General features: G+C 37.5%; 1 protein-coding gene across 4 annotated transcripts in view; it reads left to right on the forward strand.

Moving 5' to 3' along the window:
- Window positions 1–4,433: 4,433 nt before the first annotated feature.
- The window catches only part of LOC113046700 (beta-1,4 N-acetylgalactosaminyltransferase 1-like), a 34,343-nt gene continuing 18,473 nt past the window's right edge, over window positions 4,434–20,303 (forward strand). Inside the window, exon 1 of one of the 4 annotated variants that reach the window (XM_026207616.1) lies at window positions 4,434–4,520. Coding sequence is in view for 2 of the 4 variants with exons in the window: in XM_026207617.1 (XP_026063402.1) it covers window positions 19,595–19,597 (3 nt within the window). In the remaining 2 variants the exon portion in view is untranslated. Of the gene's footprint in view, window positions 4,521–19,512; window positions 19,598–20,303 lie in introns of those variants that run through there. The other 3 variants (XM_026207615.1, XM_026207617.1, XM_026207614.1) reach the window with 3 other exon arrangements.

Genomic DNA, 20,303 nt, shown 5'->3' on the forward strand with positions numbered 1-20,303 from the left:
TGATGTGGAAAATGTCAGTGGTTTTTGTAGTTAGTGGCTGCGTTGTAGGATTTGATTTGATTTTTATATAACTGACTGGATGTTTCAGGAGCGACTTCCATAGTAGCACAATCTACTATGAATCTACTAGAACATCAGACTTGTGTATGTACAGGAGAGAAACTTGGACTCTTAAATGGATAGTTCACCCCAAAATGAAAATTCTGTCAGTAATTACTCACTGATAATGTTGATAATGGTGGAGGCCTGTCCCAGAATAGAAGAAATTGTCGAATAAAGTCAAGAATATTTCATGATCTAAAGAAATGTTTTACAATAGAAAGAACCTTTTGTGCATCGAAAAGGATCAATTTATACAATAAACTATATACAATACAGGTAAAGCTTCGATTTAATGACAATAAAAATTCCAGTGTTCATGTTCCACAATTAATCAATTATGTTATTATATTCCACTAATGAGTCCTTATGAGCAGGGGAGACCGGGGATGGTTGTAACACGGGGAGAGTTGTAACACTACCAATTCCATGAATCAGGGACAAGATAGGAGTCAGGTGACAATTTCAGTTTCATCAGGCTTCCTTTACAATCCCACATGGAGGTTTTCCAGTCTGTGTTACTACCTCTCCTGAAGCTACAGCAGAAAATCTAATTCTGAGGTTAGAAAGTAAAAAAAAAATAACAACAAGATAATATTTTGTTTAGTACTTCTACCGTTGTAGATAATGTTGTATGAGTTATATCAGGTCAAACTGTAGTTTCTCTAGTAAATAATGGTGTATCAACCTTCTTCCAATTTCAAAGCACCATGCTAATACAGCTTGCTAAACATTGGGTGACAGTGAAGGGGTAGGTTGTAACACGTGTTTTGAAAGTGTTACAACCATCCCCTTACATACAACCAAGAACATTTTTGTGATTTTAACAATACTACAGAATGCCTAGAACTTGGTTGGGAAAAACAGATATTGGAGTCAATGCTAGTCTTTTAAAAAGAGCAGCAGAGAAAGTTTGGAAAGGAAAGTCTGTTAGGGCAGTGGCAAAATCCCACAGAATCTGCCATGTAACATTGAACAGATATTGGCAGAAATATAAAGAACTGAAAGACCAGGGATTGAGGGACCTTCCTCATGTAGGATACTACAGTCCTCACCAGGTCTTCACCAGGGAGCAGGAGGAGTCTTTGTCATAAGCCAGAGAAGAAAATGAGAAGAAAATGGCAGGGCCTGATTGGTTTGGCTCGTTTATGAAGCGGAACCCCAGACTTTCAGTGATTTTTTTTTTTATTTTTTTTTTTTTTATTGTCACCATTGTGACTGGTAAAGAATGCATTTCATTTGTTCATTCTCTGGAGTGGGGATAAACATACGTCTGTTAATTTGCTCACACACACACACACACACACACAAACACACATTTTGTGAAAAGTGGTGACATCCCATAGGCGTAATGGTTTTTATACTGTACAAACTGTATATATTATCGCCCTACACCAACCCTACACCTAACCCTTACCCTCACAGGAAACATTTTTACTTTCTCAAAAAATATAAGCGTTTTGAAAAATGGGGACATGGGTTATGTCCTCATAAGTCACCCTCTCCTTGTAATACCTGTGTCATACCCATGTCATGATACAGAGTTGTGTCCTGATATGTCACAAAAACAAGAGCACATACACACTCTCTCTCACACATACACACACACATGAATGTGCACGTACAGACATGCACAAAGACACACAATATGCTCATACACTCCCCATATTCACACATATTTATTGTTGAAGCCATTCATTTAAAATAAAACTGTTTTTGTGGCATATCACTTGAAGTACCCTTAGTTTTTGTATATTTTGTCTACTTGTTACAACTTACCCCAGTATGTGTTACAACCTACCCCAGTAGTGGGGTAGGTTGTAACAAAGAACCACCTTGTATTTGTCATCATCTCACAAAGTCTGTGATATAGTTGAATAAATTTAAATTGTTGCCATTTGTAGTATAAACATGTGGGTACTTTGCCTAGAAGTTTTAGACGTGTAGCCAAAAGAAAAAGGTGTTACAACCATCCCCGGTCTCCCCTACTAGTGAGTTTCAGATGTAGTTTGGCTTGCAAGACAAGTGCAATAAAAAAAATAAAAAAAACTTCAGTTTTATAATTCATTTTAGTTTTTACTTTCATTAAAAAAATATAAGCTATACTGTTTTTCATATATTATTTTCAGAGCAGACCTGTAGCCTATCACACATTTTACGAACACTTATGAGAGACAGCAAAGGAACACATACATTAATGTTTCCCGTTCCATCACTCTCCATAATAAAATGACATAGTAAATCATCGAGGTGATTTAATAATATGCTGTAATGTTTATCAGAAGGTGCTGCAAAGACCTTTGTAGTAAAGCTGTTGTCGTCTATCCTGATTAAACGCATTCAAATAGATTGACAGCGCTGCTGTTTGGAACTATTGCGCGCTACTGAACCACGTGACCGTGTGGCAGTGACACCGGCGAGATCAAAGAGGCATGTTGGGCAACTCTGTTTTTCAATGACCTGACTTTATCCGACGCGCTACAGCGAATTGCGCTACATTAAGTTCGCCAAAACTGTATTTATTGTTTGAATTTCGTATTACAAATCTGAAAACCGAGAACTTGTTTCATATCGCAATCAGGGTTGTAAATGGGCTGCGTGAGAGCGTGAGACAGAGCATTGAAGCGAGAGCTGCGTGAGAATTGGCAACCCTGCATCAGCGGTTCTCAAGCCGCAGCACGAATGAACAATTCAAATGCGGATCACCATGCTGAACACAATAAAAATAATAATAATAATTTTAGTTTTACAATTCATTTTAGTTTTTGCATTAAACATGTACTAAACAAATAAAAGCTATAATGTTATGTAAAATGTATTTTGTATTTCGTATATTATTTTCATGAGCAAATCTTTAGCCTTTTACACATTTTACACTTACAAGAGCGTGCTTTGGCAGAATTCAATTCAAATAGTCATTAGCATATATATATATATATATATATATATATATATATATATATATATATATATATATATATGAACATTAATAAATTATAGTATTTGTCACTAACATTAAAAAATAACACAGATGTAATTAATGCATATTTTTAATAGCTCTAAATGAAGTTTATGAAGGTTACAGTTTTAATCATATAAAATATTGTGTTCTTAATATAAGTTTAAATACATCGTGGGAAAACTGAGAAACACTTTCCTTCCTGTAAGATGTGGTGTGATAGGATGTGGCTGTCTGGCACATTTCTGTTGATTCAGCTCAGCACTGCTGAATAACTTCGGCACATCATCTGCAGGATAATATTTAAAGGGGTTATATGATGAGATTTAAAATTTTCCTTCCTCTTTGGAGTGTTACAAGCTCTTGGTAAATAAAGAAGATTGCAAATAAAGTTGCAAAGACTAAAGTCTCAAATCCAAAGAGATATTCTTTATAAAAGTTAATACTTGTCCACGCCCCCCTGAAATGGCTCTGTAAGGATAAAAGAAACTCAGAACTTTGATCTCCTGAGAAACAGACAATACACACATACACATGCATCTTCGAGACAACCCACAAATTGTGTCAGTCACAGATCAGCTGCAATTCCGATAAGAGTGTGCAAAGAAAAGAAAAAGCATCAGCCTGAATCCCCTAATGGTGTTTCTCATCAGAGAACTTGTCAGCTTTGCCACAATTACTGAAATTTAACACAACAATAAACTATATATTTATATTTACTGTATTTTATTTCTGTAAAGGCTATTTTGAGGTGACTGTGATGATGCCATTTTTCAGTTAGTGCATGCTAGAGGTAAAAACTTGTAATTTGTATTTTTAAAAAGAAAATGTTTTAATGTCCAATTAAAAATAATGAATAATTATGAAATCATTTATGGTTGTACTGTACATTTGTTAATTTTAAATATGAAATATCTAGTATATGTCACTCTAATAATAATCTATTTATTAAAATGTGTAAAACATATTTTATAAAGTGTCTTTGTGATGTGAAGCAAGGATGGGCAAACTTAGTCCTGGACGGCCACTGCCATGCAGTTTAACTTTAACCCTAATCAAACACACCTCTACCAGCTAACTTATTTAGGATTACTAAAATGCTACAAGTGAGTTTTATCAGGGTTGGAGCTAAACTCATTTAATATTTAAACTATAAACAAATGAACAAAGATGAGTCTTTAGATGTTTTCTGAAAATGAGTAAAGACTCCGCTGTTCGAATTGAATTCTGTATCTTGTTTCTTAGCTGTTTCATGTGTTTAATCACATCAGTCATATTGTTTTGTATATCAGGAATATACGTACGACATTGATCTCCAATTACAGCACAAACTCCACCCTCTTGTGCAAGAATATAGTCAAGAGCAGCACGATTTTGTAGAGCAACCAATTTAAGATTTTTCATCTAGTTTTGAAAGTCGATGTCTAACTAGTGGTGCTCCTGTTCTAGACAAGATCGTCAGGTGAGTGTTAAGCAAGCCAGTATAACAACATTTAACAACCATTGCTTAGGCAGTCAATGATAAACATTATTAGCGCAAATTCAATATTTTTCTTCTAACAGATTCAGGGTTTGGTATTGGTATTTGGTATTACAGTATCAAGATAAACTTGAAATGTTTCTAGGCCGTTATCAGTCATTAGCTGATATGGAGTGTTATTTGCCATAGACCACATTCCCAGATTCGTCAGTAACCCTAACATTACATTACAAGTAATGCATTACAATATTGCATTACTCCCTAAAAGTAACTAATTACATTACTTAGTTCATTTTTATGGAAAGTAATGCATAACATTACTTTTGCGTTACTTTTTGAATATGAGCAGTGCTTTATTGTTTTTAATATAAGTTCTATTCATAGCAAATGTAAAAGCCCTTTCACACCAAAAATACACGTCTGTACAGTAGAACACAGCAGAAGAAGTTTATTTGTATGGGTGAACTGGATCAAAGGTCAGCAGCATAGACATTATTTAATAAAATGGGATTAGATACATTTGTTTTATTTAAAATATTTAATTATTGCAGGTTTGCATCATATTCTGAGTTTTAATTTATTTTGATGCATACTAAAAAAAATGTGTTTTTGTTTTTTTGGGAGTGGGATGAATTAATGTACATTCACATTTAGTCTAGAACTACATCATGTTCACACAGCGCACACAACACCTCTGTATTAACCGATTTCTCCCAATATAGGGATAGGAGAATTGTCAGTCAATAAATGGGAAAACAAAGACTTTTTTGAAAAAGTAACTCAGATATTTTCTTTTAAATTAAAAAGTAATGTGTTACTTTACTAGTTACTTGAAAAAAGTAATTTGTTTACATAACTCATGTTACTTGTAATGTGTTAACCACAACACTGCTCAACACTGACAACCAAACAATACATGAAGATTCAGGTGACCCCACAAGGACGGCTTGTAACCATATCAAACATTTTGTTTTGATTTCAGAAAGGGGTACAGGCTGTAATCAAAAAGGCTTGTCAGTTGAATGCGGAGTTTTAGCACACAAAATAATCAGAAAGTTCCTCAGTTTTAGCAGTATAATTAAGTAGTCTCCACTATAAATTATATGGATGGGGAGAACATTCGACCATCATATGACATGAGTCTTTGAACAGTTGCTTCAGTCCCGGATCTGTTGTCTCTCCCATGATGATGAAGAGCCAGACAAAAATTGTGATCATGGTGATGATGAAAAAACAAATTTTTCAGTTGATTGGAACCAAATAAACAGTGTTGGGCAAGCTACTTGGAAAATGTTGTGAGCTAAGCTACCAGTTACTCTACAGTAAATGAAGCTTCACTACACTGATACTATCCCCCCGGGAAATGTAGCAAGCTAAGCTACATCAACAGTAGCTTGCTACATCTAAGCTACTTTTAAAATTACATTTTTATGTTGAACACATTTTATTACAAGTCAATGCTATCTCAGTGCTCAAAACTGTCAGTCAAAAAGATAGGCAGGTGTAATTGGTTAGTTTAATAGTTTTTTGTGTTCCTTATCAATTTGGCAACAAAAACAATCAAAATACATGTAATTGACAATGTGCGCACAAGTAAGTGTATGCACCTGTTGCATGGGCATGCTTAATATACTGTAGGCCTTTGCAGAACAAAATGCAAGACCTCCAAACAGTACAAAAATGGCCAGGCTGGACCCTGATAATTTTTACAAGCAGCATCTGAAAACATATTTTCTCTCTGTTATCTCGGTCATTGTCATGTACTTGTCGATGTACAGCCACAGCGACTCACTCCTCGAGGTTAACTGTTCTCCGACCTCATCCTATGCCATCATTTCATCAAATAATTTTTTGCGTGACTGGCCAAGTAGTGGTACCATCCGGAGCAGAAGGTGGCGGTAATGCATCATAAAGATGGTTGGTTGCTATCCACTGTAAACACAAACAAGATGAAGTAGCGCCGTCGCGTCACTACCATAGACAGTAAAAGAAATGGACACAGCGACCCCATTGGAACTCAACTGAGACAATTGAAGCCCATTTTTAGCGTTTTTTAGCACATCCGTTTCTGACGCGCAGACTCAAACGAAGCTTGACGACGTCAGCAACCTGTCTGACAGATGTAAATCTTCTAGTAGCTGTGCGTGCAATCTGCCATCGTTAATCTTGCAGAGACGGCGAGCTTGAGCGGGGAGTTCTTTGTCGTGAGTGAGCAGGAGTAAGTATTCTGATTAATTAATTTGTATAGTATTTTAAAATGTAACGCCAGTACGCCATATTAAGTTAATTGCATGCGAGCTTCTCCTCCTGTCTGTACGGTAATGCGACAGAGAGTCGAGTGGTTATGACGCAATCGTTAGCCTATTTTTTACAAAAACTGTTTCTACGGGGCCATAATGTAACATAGAAGGTAATGGAGCTCTTTATACATTGTCGTGTATCTTTAGAAATAAATAATGGACAAACGGAGTCTTTAAAAGCCTCAGATGTAAAGTTATTCGCTGTCAAAGTGACGTCAAAATGAATGGGAGTCAATGGGAATGCTAACGCAAGTGAAGTTCTGCTACAAGACGCAGCCGACTTCAACTTCCGGTCGACTTCCTTGCCGCCTGGTCACTACTGATCAGCGATCTTAGTAGTTGTATTTCCCGATTTGAGTTTGAGCTTCAGAAATGCTTGCGAAAATGTAGCTTATGTGGAAGCTACCGCGCTACTTGGTAAAAAAAAGAGCTTCGCTACTGACCAAGCTACTGAGAAATGTAGTTAAACTAGTAGCTTCACTGCTTGTAGCGACGCTACTGCCCAACACTGCAAATAAATACAATAATATCTGAAAGCATTACCTTCACAGTCACAGGAAATCAGTGGGAACCTATCACAGAACCAATATCGACTGAAAATTTGATGACAGCTTTTTCACAAGCCACATGGGGGAGTTAGTTGGGAAGGTTTACAACACCTTACAACAATTCCTGCCTCTTGGAGTTGGAGCTAATTTGCAATTTCCTGTGCTGTTCTCTCTCTGCTTGTCTCCGAAGAGGATACTGGAACACTAGTGGATGTACATTCCCTGAAACATTCAAAAGATCAAGTCTGCAAAGACCAACATCAAGTTTAGAAATTGACCACAAATTTGTACATTTCTCAGAAAAATACCACATTATCTAGGAATCAGTGGACTCTTCTCTGCTCTACGTAACAGTACCAACACTTATTTAGGAATCATATTCTTATTGAATGCAGGTATGGTACCTGGTAAAGAGGAACTAATCAATTGACTTTTTGCCAATAAAATATTTGTTTAAATTTTACCCAATATTTCCATTCCCACTACTATGCTGACCTGGCTTTCTCCAACCCAGAATTGCACCCAAAATGGCTTTACAAGTGGATGTATTGTCAAGGGAAGCAATTGCGACTGTGTGAAAAGACTGCGACCAGATATACCTTGAAGATGCATTTGTTCGTTTGTTAAAGGTAAATGAATGTCAGATACTGACACGGAAGCCCCCATGTCTTATCCTGTAGCTATCCTGGGCCTCCAAGGTTAGCATATAAAAATGGGTGAGGGTCTTCGTGTTCACTTTCAACAGAGGCCAGTACCCGGCAATCTGTGCCCTCAAGGGCTCTTGTCAGCTTTTCAACTTGTTGGATGAGCTGCTTCATCTTTGCCTTCATTGCCAGTGCCATGCTTCGCTGCATTAGCTGTTTTCAAAACAAGGCCGAGGAAGTGGTTTTGGTGGTTGTTGCAAAAAAAAAAGAAGAACTGGGCTTTTTGAAATTTTGCAGGGCACCTGTTTGCAAAGTGGCAAGCCAACTGCAGCAACCAGTCCCTTCTTCCATTGCTCAAAAATATCCTGAGCCTGAGTTCCCCACGCACTTTAGTGACGCATTCAGTGAACTCAACAAAGTCTGAATACCTGACCCAATTATACGCTGAACTTCTGTGCGCAGTGCATTAAATTGGTTTGCATAGTCATCTACATTTGCAGGTGTCTGCATAGGTAGAGTGAGACTGACAATTTGACCTGTGTGTGTAGACGGGCAGATCTGTTCACAAATTGAATACAGATCTTTTACTGCTATGTAACGATCCTAAAAATCAGAATTGGTACAGTTAGATTTCTTGAGCGGTAGAGTACTACAAATACTAGTCAAATCTCAAGCACCCATAGCTCGATACACCCCAACTTGGCCAGCAGCAGCCGATGCCTGATGTCCTGGCATCGCCGGTCCAAGCAGAAGAATGACTATTGGTGCCATTGGGGCAGTGGGTTCGAATTTATTTTTGTTGTCAATTTCACTATAATGTGGCAATTTTGGATACAGCTTCGCGTACTCGCTCCATTCAGCCTCAGCTTTCTCCAAACTGCCAGGAGAAACTGCTGCAACCTGAATACAGCCATTACCAGAAGTATCATTAAAATGTTTTCCTGCTTTGCCAATTGCCTTTTTCAGGTTTGAGGCACATTCTTGCCTTGTAAATGTTTTTGATCTTGGGAGCCTTTCCTACTTCACCTGTCACCTCTCGGCCAGTAGCTGTCGAAATGACAGGAGTACTTTGGAATGAATAACCTAGCTTGGTGTGAACTCAAGGAGCTTAACCCGTTTTAGCCTTGGATTATAGTTAACTTCTCTATGGCAATGGATTGCTTGTGGAGGTTTGATGTCTTTGTTGATACACTCCATTAGTACGGCATGATTGTACTGTTCCCATATGAAGGTAGTATCAAAAGGGAACGTACTCGTAAGGACATCCTTAAAAATATTTTGGTTTGCATTAACAGTACTTTTTTTTTTTAAAAAGGGTCGGTAGGTAGATCTATTTTTTAAAAGTAAAATTTTGGTGATGGTGATTATGTAGGTATGAATTTAAACAAATTAGCATATTGTGACGTCACTGGCTGGGTCTTCAACCCGTGCCTTGGGGCGCATCATTCCAAACCTCATTTTGATGCAGACTATACAGACCAGAAACAAATTAAAATCTTAGTCAAAAACATGTTTATTGCATGGATTTCAGGTGGGAAGAAAAAAATTAGGTACTGTGATACTGTTTTACTTGCATCCACCGCTAGGTGTCAATGCAACCTACAAATGAGAGACCGTTTACTTTGCTTTCTTGGGTTGTAACTTTTGTGAAAAAAAATCCTGTTTGATTTGAGTGACAAGTGTTCATTGAATCGATTCTAAAATCGATTTTGCATGTCTAGATGCATTTTATACAGCAAATAACACCAAATATAGGTAAATCCACGGACAACAGGCAGGACGAATGTAAAGATTAAATATATTGGTAAAGACCAATATTTCTGATGATTTATTGCCGTGAATTTTCGTGCACAATGACATTGAATCGATTCTAAAATCGATTTTGCATGTCTAGATGCATTTTATACAGCAAATAACACCAAATATAGGTAAATCCACGGACAACAGGCAGGACGAATGTAAAGATTAAATATATTGGTAAAGACCAATATTTCTGATGATTTATTGCCGTGAATTTTCGTGCACAATGACAAACAGGAGTGCAACATTCTCAAAAAACAATAAGAGTGGAATGCCATAATGCAAAACATTTACTGTAGGCTTCAACATGACTGTGTTTACGATTAGAAATGTCAAACAAAAACAAATCGCATAGGCGATTCTAGCCCGAATCTGTATGTATGCATGAGACTGTCTGAATACTGACATAATTCACATTTCTGTTGTAAAAAGCGAAACACTGTGCAGATGTATTATTTGCTGTTATGCATGTGTGTCCGAAGCTGCAATAGCCGTGCTCCAAAAAAAAAAAAAAAAAACCGGACGCGTTCCGAGAGAAGGTCATTAAAATCAATTTCCTGTTTTCGTTTTCGAAACTTATGTGGGTTGATTTGTGCAATACATTTTAGAAAATAAAGCGACAGTTGACACGGTCACGTTTTTACACTAGATGGGAGAAGGGATGGGAAAAGATCTGGGCACAGTTTTTCCAGAACTTCGTGCCAAGTTAAACCGGTGTCGAGCTGTTTTAATGAATGTTTTAGATGTATTATGGTGCCCGAAACCGTATGACTTTGAACAGTGACCCCGAACAATTTTGTTTACTGCAGCCGCAGTCATCATTACAAGCGTGAACCATTGACTCTGACAGTGAATGAGAGGAGACAAAGTGAACGCACAGGCCATAGTGTGACATCCGTGTAAACATAGATGACGTCACGGGGTTTTTTAAAGAAAGAACATAGCCTTCGTTTGAATGTAGGCCTGGGGAATATATATATTTACAATACTTTCTAAAAAATAATTTCTATTATTTTATTGCTTGTGTATTAATTGTATGTAGAGTAAAAAAAAAATTGCTCGGTCTTAATGCAAATGTACAACCAGCAAGTCGGTCGAACTAAAAGCAAAAAAATAAAAAATTAGGTCCTAAATTGACAGGGTCGGCTGAGGTTATGGCAAACAAGAATATTTTTAAGGATGGCCTAATCTCGGTTCCCTGAGATAGTGTTCCTGTGGCTCAAGTGGTAGAGAATTGGGCTAATAGCGCAAGGTTGTGGGTTCAATTCCCAGGAACACATATTAGGTAAAAAAAACTATGTTAGCCTGAATGCACTGTGAGTCACTTTGGATAAAAGTGTCTACTAAATGTTTAAGTTTATACAGGAACAAGTGCTGCGTTGCTTGCCATCCTATGTAGCTGCACGACTCAATCATCGCTTCAGTCAAAGTAACCTGACAATCCTGTGGCGAACACCCGCTTATATAGACAGAGCGCTCAGCACCTCTCACCTATCAATTTCGTCAAACCAAAGTAACTACAGCAGCAGCAGTACAAGTGGCCTTATGTGGTCACATTAGTGCTTCGTTTTTTTTTTTGTTTAAATAAAAGGCTTCAATGTTACACTTGTTATTGTCTCTCTCTAAGTGTGCGTGTGTTTCACAGACTTGGACCAATTCTCAATAAACATCGTTCATCGTGTTTCAGTAATGGTACATATATATAATTTCAGTAATGATACATATATATATCTCTTGTGAAGCCAACAAGGAAGTGACTAAAACTGTAATTAATTGACTGGCTGCTTGAGGCTGGCTGCAAAAGGGAGCCAGTCCCATAGACACCCCATGTTAAAATGCCCAACTTTACAGCAGAAAAAAGCATTTTTATAGCCTTGTGCAAAAAATTAGTTTGGTCATTATAGCTAATTTGCCCTTCATGACAACTGTGAGGGGGATGATTTTTTTTTTTATAACTCATCTTGTTTAAATGATATTAAGCCTCAAAGTTCTGCATAATTAAGGGTGTGGTCACTTGAGTGACAGTTGAATTGCTGCTGCTGTCACCGCTGTCAAGCTAGGTGGTTGTGGCTTCAGCCACTAGCTCCCGCTTTTTTGCCCATTTTCAATTGTCCAGGAGAGTCACATGGTGACACGCTGCCAAGATGGTGACGGCTCGCTCTGCACACTTTGAGTTTCAGAAATGCTCTTCAGGAGTGATGTGACGGACACTACTTCCATGTTTTTATACAGTCTATGATATATACATATCTTGTCAAACAGTATTTATTATTATTATTACCACAACATTGTTTTCATACCATGAAATGATCATTGATTCTTTACTCTCCTCACAGTCTTATTCCTGCTTCCTGCTGGCCTTGCTGCTGTTTTGTGATCGTAGTTCCGTGTAGCTTTGTTTTTTCTGTAGAATCTTTATCTTACTATCACTCTCTGTTGTTTAAAGTGATAAAATATAACTTAATTCCCACCATATTTCTGATATTATCTACCATTCTAATCTGCAGTGCCAGCCTCTTGGGGGCCCAAAGCAGATTTGATTTGGGGGCCCCCCTCCTACCACGCGGAGTCACCTCTGCTTAGATTATTGACACAAATGTCAAGCTATAATGTTACATTATAAATGAATACAGTGAGGTTATGTATTAATACAAAATAAATAATAAAAAAATCGATACTTAAAATTCTTTACTCTTAAACTTCTGAATACAAACTGTCACAAAAAATGAAATAAATAATTTGCAAATGTGCAAATGCAAATGTGCATTAAATGTGCAATCTTTTAAATGAAACTAAAATAGACAAACATTAATATGATCAAAAATAGAATGTTACAAAAAAAATAGATACTTAAGGGGGGGGGGTGAAATGCTCGTTTTCACTCAATATCCTGTTAATCTTGAGTAACTATAGAGTAGTACTGCATCCTTCATAACTCCAAAAAGTCTTTAGTTTTATTATATTCATAAGAGAAAGATAGTCTGTACCGATTTTTCCCAGAAAAACATGACCGGCTGAGGTGTGACGTGTGGGCGGAGCTAAAGAATCACGAGCGCCAGTAAGCTTTTGCGTTGAGAGCGTTTGGAAGCTGTGACATTACCGTGAGGGAAAAAAACATCCAAAACAATCCATGGCTAACAGTCAGATTCAGTGTATATTTATGATCCAGAATCAGATCCAGAGGCTGAAATTTAACAAGAGCAGCATCAGCAAAGGCGGTATGCTATGTGTACTGAAACTGTATATATTTGCTTAGCGGTTTTGGAAAATGACTAAGTTCCACTTTGTCATCTTTTTTTTTTTTTTTTTTAAGCTGTACATGGAAAGTGCAGTTTGATGACAACATCGCATATTGTTTACTTGATGTGCTTACGTGCCGATAGCTAAGTTAACAACACTGACATATTTGAAGCAGTTTTACTCACTGCCTGCGGTTCCAACACACGATCGTGACCCTTTTTCGTTGGGACTGCATTGTCCTTAAGAAATAAACGATATGCAAATCCGGCGTCAAACTGGGCCTTGTTTGTAAAACAAGCATCTTCGAAATGCAGGGAACAAACAAAAACACTTGCACAACTCCGTTGATGCTCCGTAAAAATAAACTCCATCCACTGGTCCCTTAATGCTGTTTTTTTTGGTAATCTGTGCAGGGTTGTCTTGCCCTGGCAACCAAAAACACACTCCTTTTGTGACATTTCGCGACGCTCTCGCTCTGATCAGTGAAGTCTGTTGTGCTCTCAGTGCTGTGCTATACGAGAGCGCGCGCTCTTCCGGCAGAAGTGTCCTCAGGACCCATATAAGGAAATTCCGCTCCCTCTAACGTCACACAGAGCCATACTCGAAAATACTTTCTGAAACTTGTGACAAATCGGAAGGAGTATTTTTGGAACAGAAATACTCCTTCAAACGTACAACTTAATTTTTTTTAACTTTGTCCATGTTTAGCATGGGAATCCAACTCTTTAACAGTGTAAAAAACTCAGTATGCATGAAATAGCATTTCACCCCCCCCCCCCCCTTAAATAATGAAAGCATACCTTTATCTTTTAAATTTTTTTCTCCTTCTCTGTCCTTTTCTTGTTTCTCTTGTCGGCACCAGAGGGATACTTGAATTTTCTTGTCTTGAATTATTTTTTTATTATTTCATATTCATTCATTCATTCATTTATATCACTTGTTTAAGTTATTTTATTGTAAAAAAAAAACAAACAAACAAAAATAAAACGATTGGGGGGAGACATGCATCCAAACTTCAATTGAGGACAGTAAGAATGTGAGGGCTCTAGATACGGCTTTGGATGCGTAAGGCTCAGGGAGTCCTGTACATTGTTTGGTTCCGGTAACAGCGCCTCTGCAGCAGGGCAACTGGGTGACAGTAAGTCAAAACACCACTCTACTGTTCCGATCAAAACATTAAACAGGTTCTCCCCACTCAGGGATGCACCCAGTGAGAAACCTGATGAACGTGCTCTAGTTACTTGCAGTTCTATTGTACGGAATGTGGATATAGAGACACCAGTTACCATAGTCAAATGTTAACTGGGAGCCAGAGCACCTGACATCTTGGCAAATTTGAAAAGTGGTGGCTAATGCTAAATGTAAATACAATAAGATTGTAATTCATGCCGGCGCTAATGATGTTCGACTTCGCCAGTCGGAGATCACTAAAAATAACATTAAAGATGTGTGTGAAATTGCAAGCACGATGTCAGACACTGTAATATGCTCTGGTCCCCTCCTTGCTTACCCTGGTGACGAGATGCATAGCAGATTATCATCACTCAATGGCTGGATGTCTAAGTGGTGCCCACATAGGTTTCAAAGACAATTGGACGAGCTTTTGGGGCAGACCTGACCTGTTGAAAAGAGATGGTCTTCATCCCTTCTGTGGTGGTGCCGCTCTTTTCTCTAGAAATATGGCACATAGTCTTAGAGTTTATACTTGACTAACTGGGGCCCAGGTCAGGAAGCAGACAGACTGGCTAAACCGACCGTCTGCTAGCTGCCTCACGTCACAGAGGTCAGCTAATTCTCAGCAAATAGAGACTCTTTCACCTAGATATCACACTATAGAGGCTGTGTCTGTTCCCCGAACTAGAAAATACAAATTACGTCAAAACCAAGTTAAGAGTAACAAATTAATTGAGGTTCAACAAATAAAAAACAGATGCAATACAGATAAACAAATGGTATAACTTGGCTTATTAATTATCAGGTCCCTTTTTTTGAAAGCACTTTTTGTAAATAATATGATCATTGATCATAATCTAGGTGTGCTCTGTTTGACAGAAACCTGGCGATTACATTATTTAAAATGAGCTAACCCCCCAAGATAACTGTTATAATCATGAGCTATGTCCAAAAGGTAAAGGGGGAGGTGTTGCTACTATTTATAACAATGTTCTCAGGATTTCTCAAAGTGCAGGCTTCAAGTATAACTTGTTTGAAGTAATGGTGCTTCATATGACATTATCTAGAGAAGCAAATGTTAATGATAAATCCCCTATTATTAATTGTCGAAATCATACTCTAGATTGAATGCTGTCACATGGAATTGATGTTGATGGTGTTGAAATTATGCAGCCAAGTGATGATATCACAGATCATTACTTAGTTTTGTCAAAACTTCATATAGCTAAAACCATCACTTCTACCACAAAAGACTGCTTTGTAAGTAATCTTCCTGATGTATCCAAATTCCTTAGCATATCCAAAACCTCAGAACAACTTGATGATGTAACAGAAACTATGGACTCTCTCTTTTCTAGCATTTTAAATACAGTTGCTCCTTTACATTTAAGGAAGGTTAAGGAAAACAGTCTGACCCATGGTATAATGAGCATACTCGCACCCAAAAGAGAGCAGCTCGAAAAATGGAGCACAGCTGGAGGAAAACAAAACTAGAGTTATTTCGTATTGCTTGGCGGAATAGTAACCTATCCTACAGAAAAGCAATAAAAACTAGATCAGATTACTTTTTGTCTCTTTTAAACATAACCCTAGGTATATATTCAATACAGTGGCTATATTAATGAAAAATAAAGCATCAACAATTGTTGACATTTCCCAACATCACAGCAGTAATGACTTTATGAACTACTTTACTTCTAAAATCTATACTACCCACATAGCAAATGGACTTGGCCCAAATGTGGCCTCAAGGTGGCACTGCTGCCCTCCTGTCAGCAATGGCATGTACCCTTTCAGCCAGAGCTGGGCCATGTGTGGCAATGACGGCATGGCAGGGATCCAGCAAACAACATGAGGGCCTATTGTTGATGGGAGGAGTGTGGTCCAGATCAGTTGAGTGATAAGTGGCCCAAATCAGGCTAAGATCTGGCAGCATATTATGTGACCCATGATAAACAAGATAAATACAATATTGCATGATAATGGTTAAATGATCACATACATTTTAATGATGTGTAGTATTGTTAAAATGTAGTCTTTGAAATGGCAAGTCAAAACAGAATGAAACATTATCATTTAAAATGTAAGCAAATCAGTCAAGTGCTTTTAACTGCACTTAATTATAATTTTATTAAATTTATTATTATTGGTACAAATAATCTTAGAATCCTTACATGAAAAGAAAGAGAGAGAGAGAGAGTATTTAACCGTTATCATGTAATATTTATTTGGTTTACTATGGGACACACAGTGATCTATGAGTGGGGGCACATCATTTTTAATAGTATGCTGTCATGCACAAGCATTAAATAAAATATTCATGAAAGTTTTTTTTTTAAATTTAAATCCTGTATCCATTTTATACTTGGTGTGAGGAACAGATCCAAATTCAAACCGCATTCATTGGCGATATGTATCTCCTTCCTCTGTAGCTATAGTAACTATTTAAAAAATGTGCCGTTAAGAATTTTTACAACAAGTTCTACGGCAGCGATATCAAACGCTCATTGGCTCTCGTCGGTTTCATCAGAGATTGCGACATGCTGTATTTCCGGTGATGCGTGTTTTGAATGAGAAAACTGCACCTTGAGGGAGTGGATCAGGATAGTATTTTCAGCGTTTATTTAACAACTTAAATTATGCCCTGCTCCTGACACTACTATTATATTCTGCTGGAGTGGACTGCATCTGCAATGGATCGTCATTTGGATTACTTGTGGTATTGCTCTTTGTCAAATCTGTAATAAATTATTTTGATTTAGTTACATGTGTCTATCTGTTACGTTTCTCTTATAGACTGTATACTTTATACACTCACTCTTTATTGGTTGATTTGTTCTTTATAAAAATAAATAGATACACCAATGCAATACATTTTTTTTTATTGCACATTTATGATGTGCGGGTTTTAAGTCTGATTTTCTATTCAGTTTAAGGTACTTTATTATCCATTCGGGGCGGGATCTGGGCCGACACTACTTGCTGTCTTTGTTGGGTCTGGGCTATATAAGGCTCAGGTGTGGCTCAAATTTGGGGATTCTGGTTTCCCTAAGGCTGAGAATTGGCACCATTAATAATACCTGTTTTGGCCCAGATCAGGGCCAGCTAAGGCTGATTAACTGGCTACGATTCAGGCTGGTTATGGCCCATGTGTGGACAGAGTCTTTTATCCAGTGCTGGGCCACTTCCGGGCCATCATTCTTTGCGGTACTTGGGCAAAGGGAAAAGTCATGGTGTGGCAGAAGACATTTGCTTGTGGGTATTAGAGATAAAATTGTAACCATTCATCTGTCAACTACAGTATCGCATCAGACTACTATAGTGCACTATAGAACCCCTGAGGAACAGCTCCACTCCTTCTTTACTATAGGAGAGGAAAAATTGTATAAACTTGTTAAAGGGGGGGTGAAATGCTCGTTTTCACTCAATATCCTATTAATCTTGAGTACCTATAGAGTAGTATTGCATTTTTTCCCGGAAAAACACGAGCGGCTGGAGGCGTGACATGTGGGCAGAGCTAAAGAATCACGAGCGCCAGTAGGCTTTTGCGTTGAGAGCTGGAAGCTGTGACATTACCATCATCCAAAACAAACCATGGCTAACAGTAAGACTCAGCATATATTTATGATCCAGAATCAGATCTAGAGGCTGAAAGTGAACAAGAGCAGCAGCAGCAACGACTACAGCAGGACGTCTCTATGTGGTATGTACTGAAACTGTATATATTTGCTTACCGGTTTTGGAAAATGACTAAGTTCAACTTTGTCGTCTTTTTTTTTTTTTTTTAGGTGTACATGTGGAAAGTGCAGTTTGATGACAACATCGCATGTTGTTTACTTGATGTGCTTACTCGCTGATAGCTAAGTTAACAACACAGAGATATTTGAAGCAGTTTTACTCACCTCCTGCGGTTCCAACACACGATCGTGACCCTTTTTCGTTGGGACTCCATTATCCTTAAGAAATAAATGATCCATACTCGAAAAAAACTTTCAGAAACTTGTGACAAACCGTACAACATAATTTTTAGCATGGGAATCCAACTTTTTAACAGTGTAAAAAACTCAGTATGAAATAGCATTTCACCCCCCCCTTTAATGAAAATAAAAATTACAGTGTTCATGTTCCACAATTAATCAATAATGTTATTATATTTCACTAGTGAGTCCTTGTGAGTAGGCCTACTAGTGAGTTTCATATTTAGTTTACTTGCAAGACAAGTGCAATTAAAAATTGGAAGTTTGGTATTTACAATTAATTTTAGATTTTACATTCATAAAAAATATATAAGCTATACTGTTTTTCATATATTATTTTCAGACATGAGCAGACCTGTAGCCTGTCACACATTTTACGAACACTTATGAAAGACAGCGAAGGAACACATACATTAATGTTTCCTGTTCCATCACTCTCCATAATAAAATGATAGATCGAAGTGATAATCAGTGCATGATAAAATGCTGTAATGTTTATCAGAAGTTGCTGCAAAGTACTTTGTAGTGAAGCTGTTGTCGTATATCCTGAATAAACCCATTCAAATAGATTGACAGCGCGCTACTGAACCACGTGACCGTGTGGCAGTGACACCGGCGAGATCAAAGAGGCATGTTGCGCAACTCTTTTTTTTCAATGACCTGGCTTTATCCGACGCTCTACAACGACTCGCGCTCCATTAAGTTCGCCAAAACTGTATATATTGTTTGAATTTCGTATTACAACTTAAACAATCTGAAAGCTGAGACGTGTGATTTGCATGGGCTGCGTGAGAGCGTGAGCATTGAAGCGAGAGCTGCGTGAGAGTTGGCAACCCTGCATCAGTGGTTCTCAACCCGCAGCACGAATGAACAATTCAAATGCAGAATGGCAGAATTAAATTCAAATAGTCATTAGCAGCCATTAGTTCTGTACAATTGAGCACCAGAATGGACAAATTTGTTATTAAGGGAGAAAACCGAAATGTGGAAAATGCCAGCAAAGGAGCGCTCAAACAAACCAGAATAGTGGCAGTGCCAGCAGTGAAGGAATGAGAGTGCAGGACTTTCGTTTTGCCCCGCCACTCACTTCAAGGTGTTCAGGCAAAAGGAAACAAACATACAACGCAGAAATCATCCTTAATCTCAGAAATGTTGCAAAATATCCCTGAAGAGAACCTGATATTATTAAATTAGAAAGTACTTTCCATATTTGCATCATATAGGCTACGTGTGAACCCATCTTCTGGTCAAGTCAAGCTTCTGGGGGCGTCTTACAGACTGTAACTTACAATTGCAACTTCATTGTGCTGTCAGTCCCTTCGAGCCGAATTTCATAGCATTGGTCAGCTCCCGACAGCATCAGGTGTTTTGTAAATGGTGAGCAGAATTATTTATTTCAATGAATGTAATCGATTAGATTTCATAATATTTAGACTATATTATTATAAATCCGGTTGTTTTGTATTGATGTAATATGTTAATGATATGCGTGAACTTGTAGCCCAGTGGGGAAAAAAGGCTGAGAACCACGGGTCTACATGTTAGTTTTTCTGAGGTGATTGCTGGCTGTAAGTTGTCTGCTAAGGTCTGCAGCGTCTTTATTGTTAAATAAATAATTGATAATATTATGTTAGTGTGTCTGTATAAAATACCAGTGGAATCTGCTAAACATGTTTGGTCACTATTACACTGGTAATATTTTGTAAACAATATGTAACCCTTTATAGCATTGAATACATTTATACGTTTTATTTATTAATATATATTTTATAATGTAATATTCTGTTTGACTGGTCTTAAAATACCGTATAGTCTGTACTAGGTTTACACTAATAAAAATAATAAATAAAAGTCTTGTCAATTACACATTTTCTTTTCTTTTTCTTTTTTTTCTTTTTTCTTTTTTTTTTTTTTTTTTTTTGATAGACAAGTGAAAATTTAAATGAATCCATTCTAGTCTTATAGATACTAGCCTATATCTCAAATCCAGAGAAGTTGGGACGTGTTGTGAAATGCCATAAAATCAAGAATGTTTCTTTCGTTAAACTTTTTTAACTGACTGCTCTCACCTGATACATGACTT

The sequence above is a fragment of the Carassius auratus genome, chromosome 28 (genome assembly GCF_003368295.1).
Source record: "Carassius auratus strain Wakin chromosome 28, ASM336829v1, whole genome shotgun sequence".
Classification (NCBI taxonomy): Eukaryota; Metazoa; Chordata; class Actinopteri; order Cypriniformes; family Cyprinidae; genus Carassius; species Carassius auratus.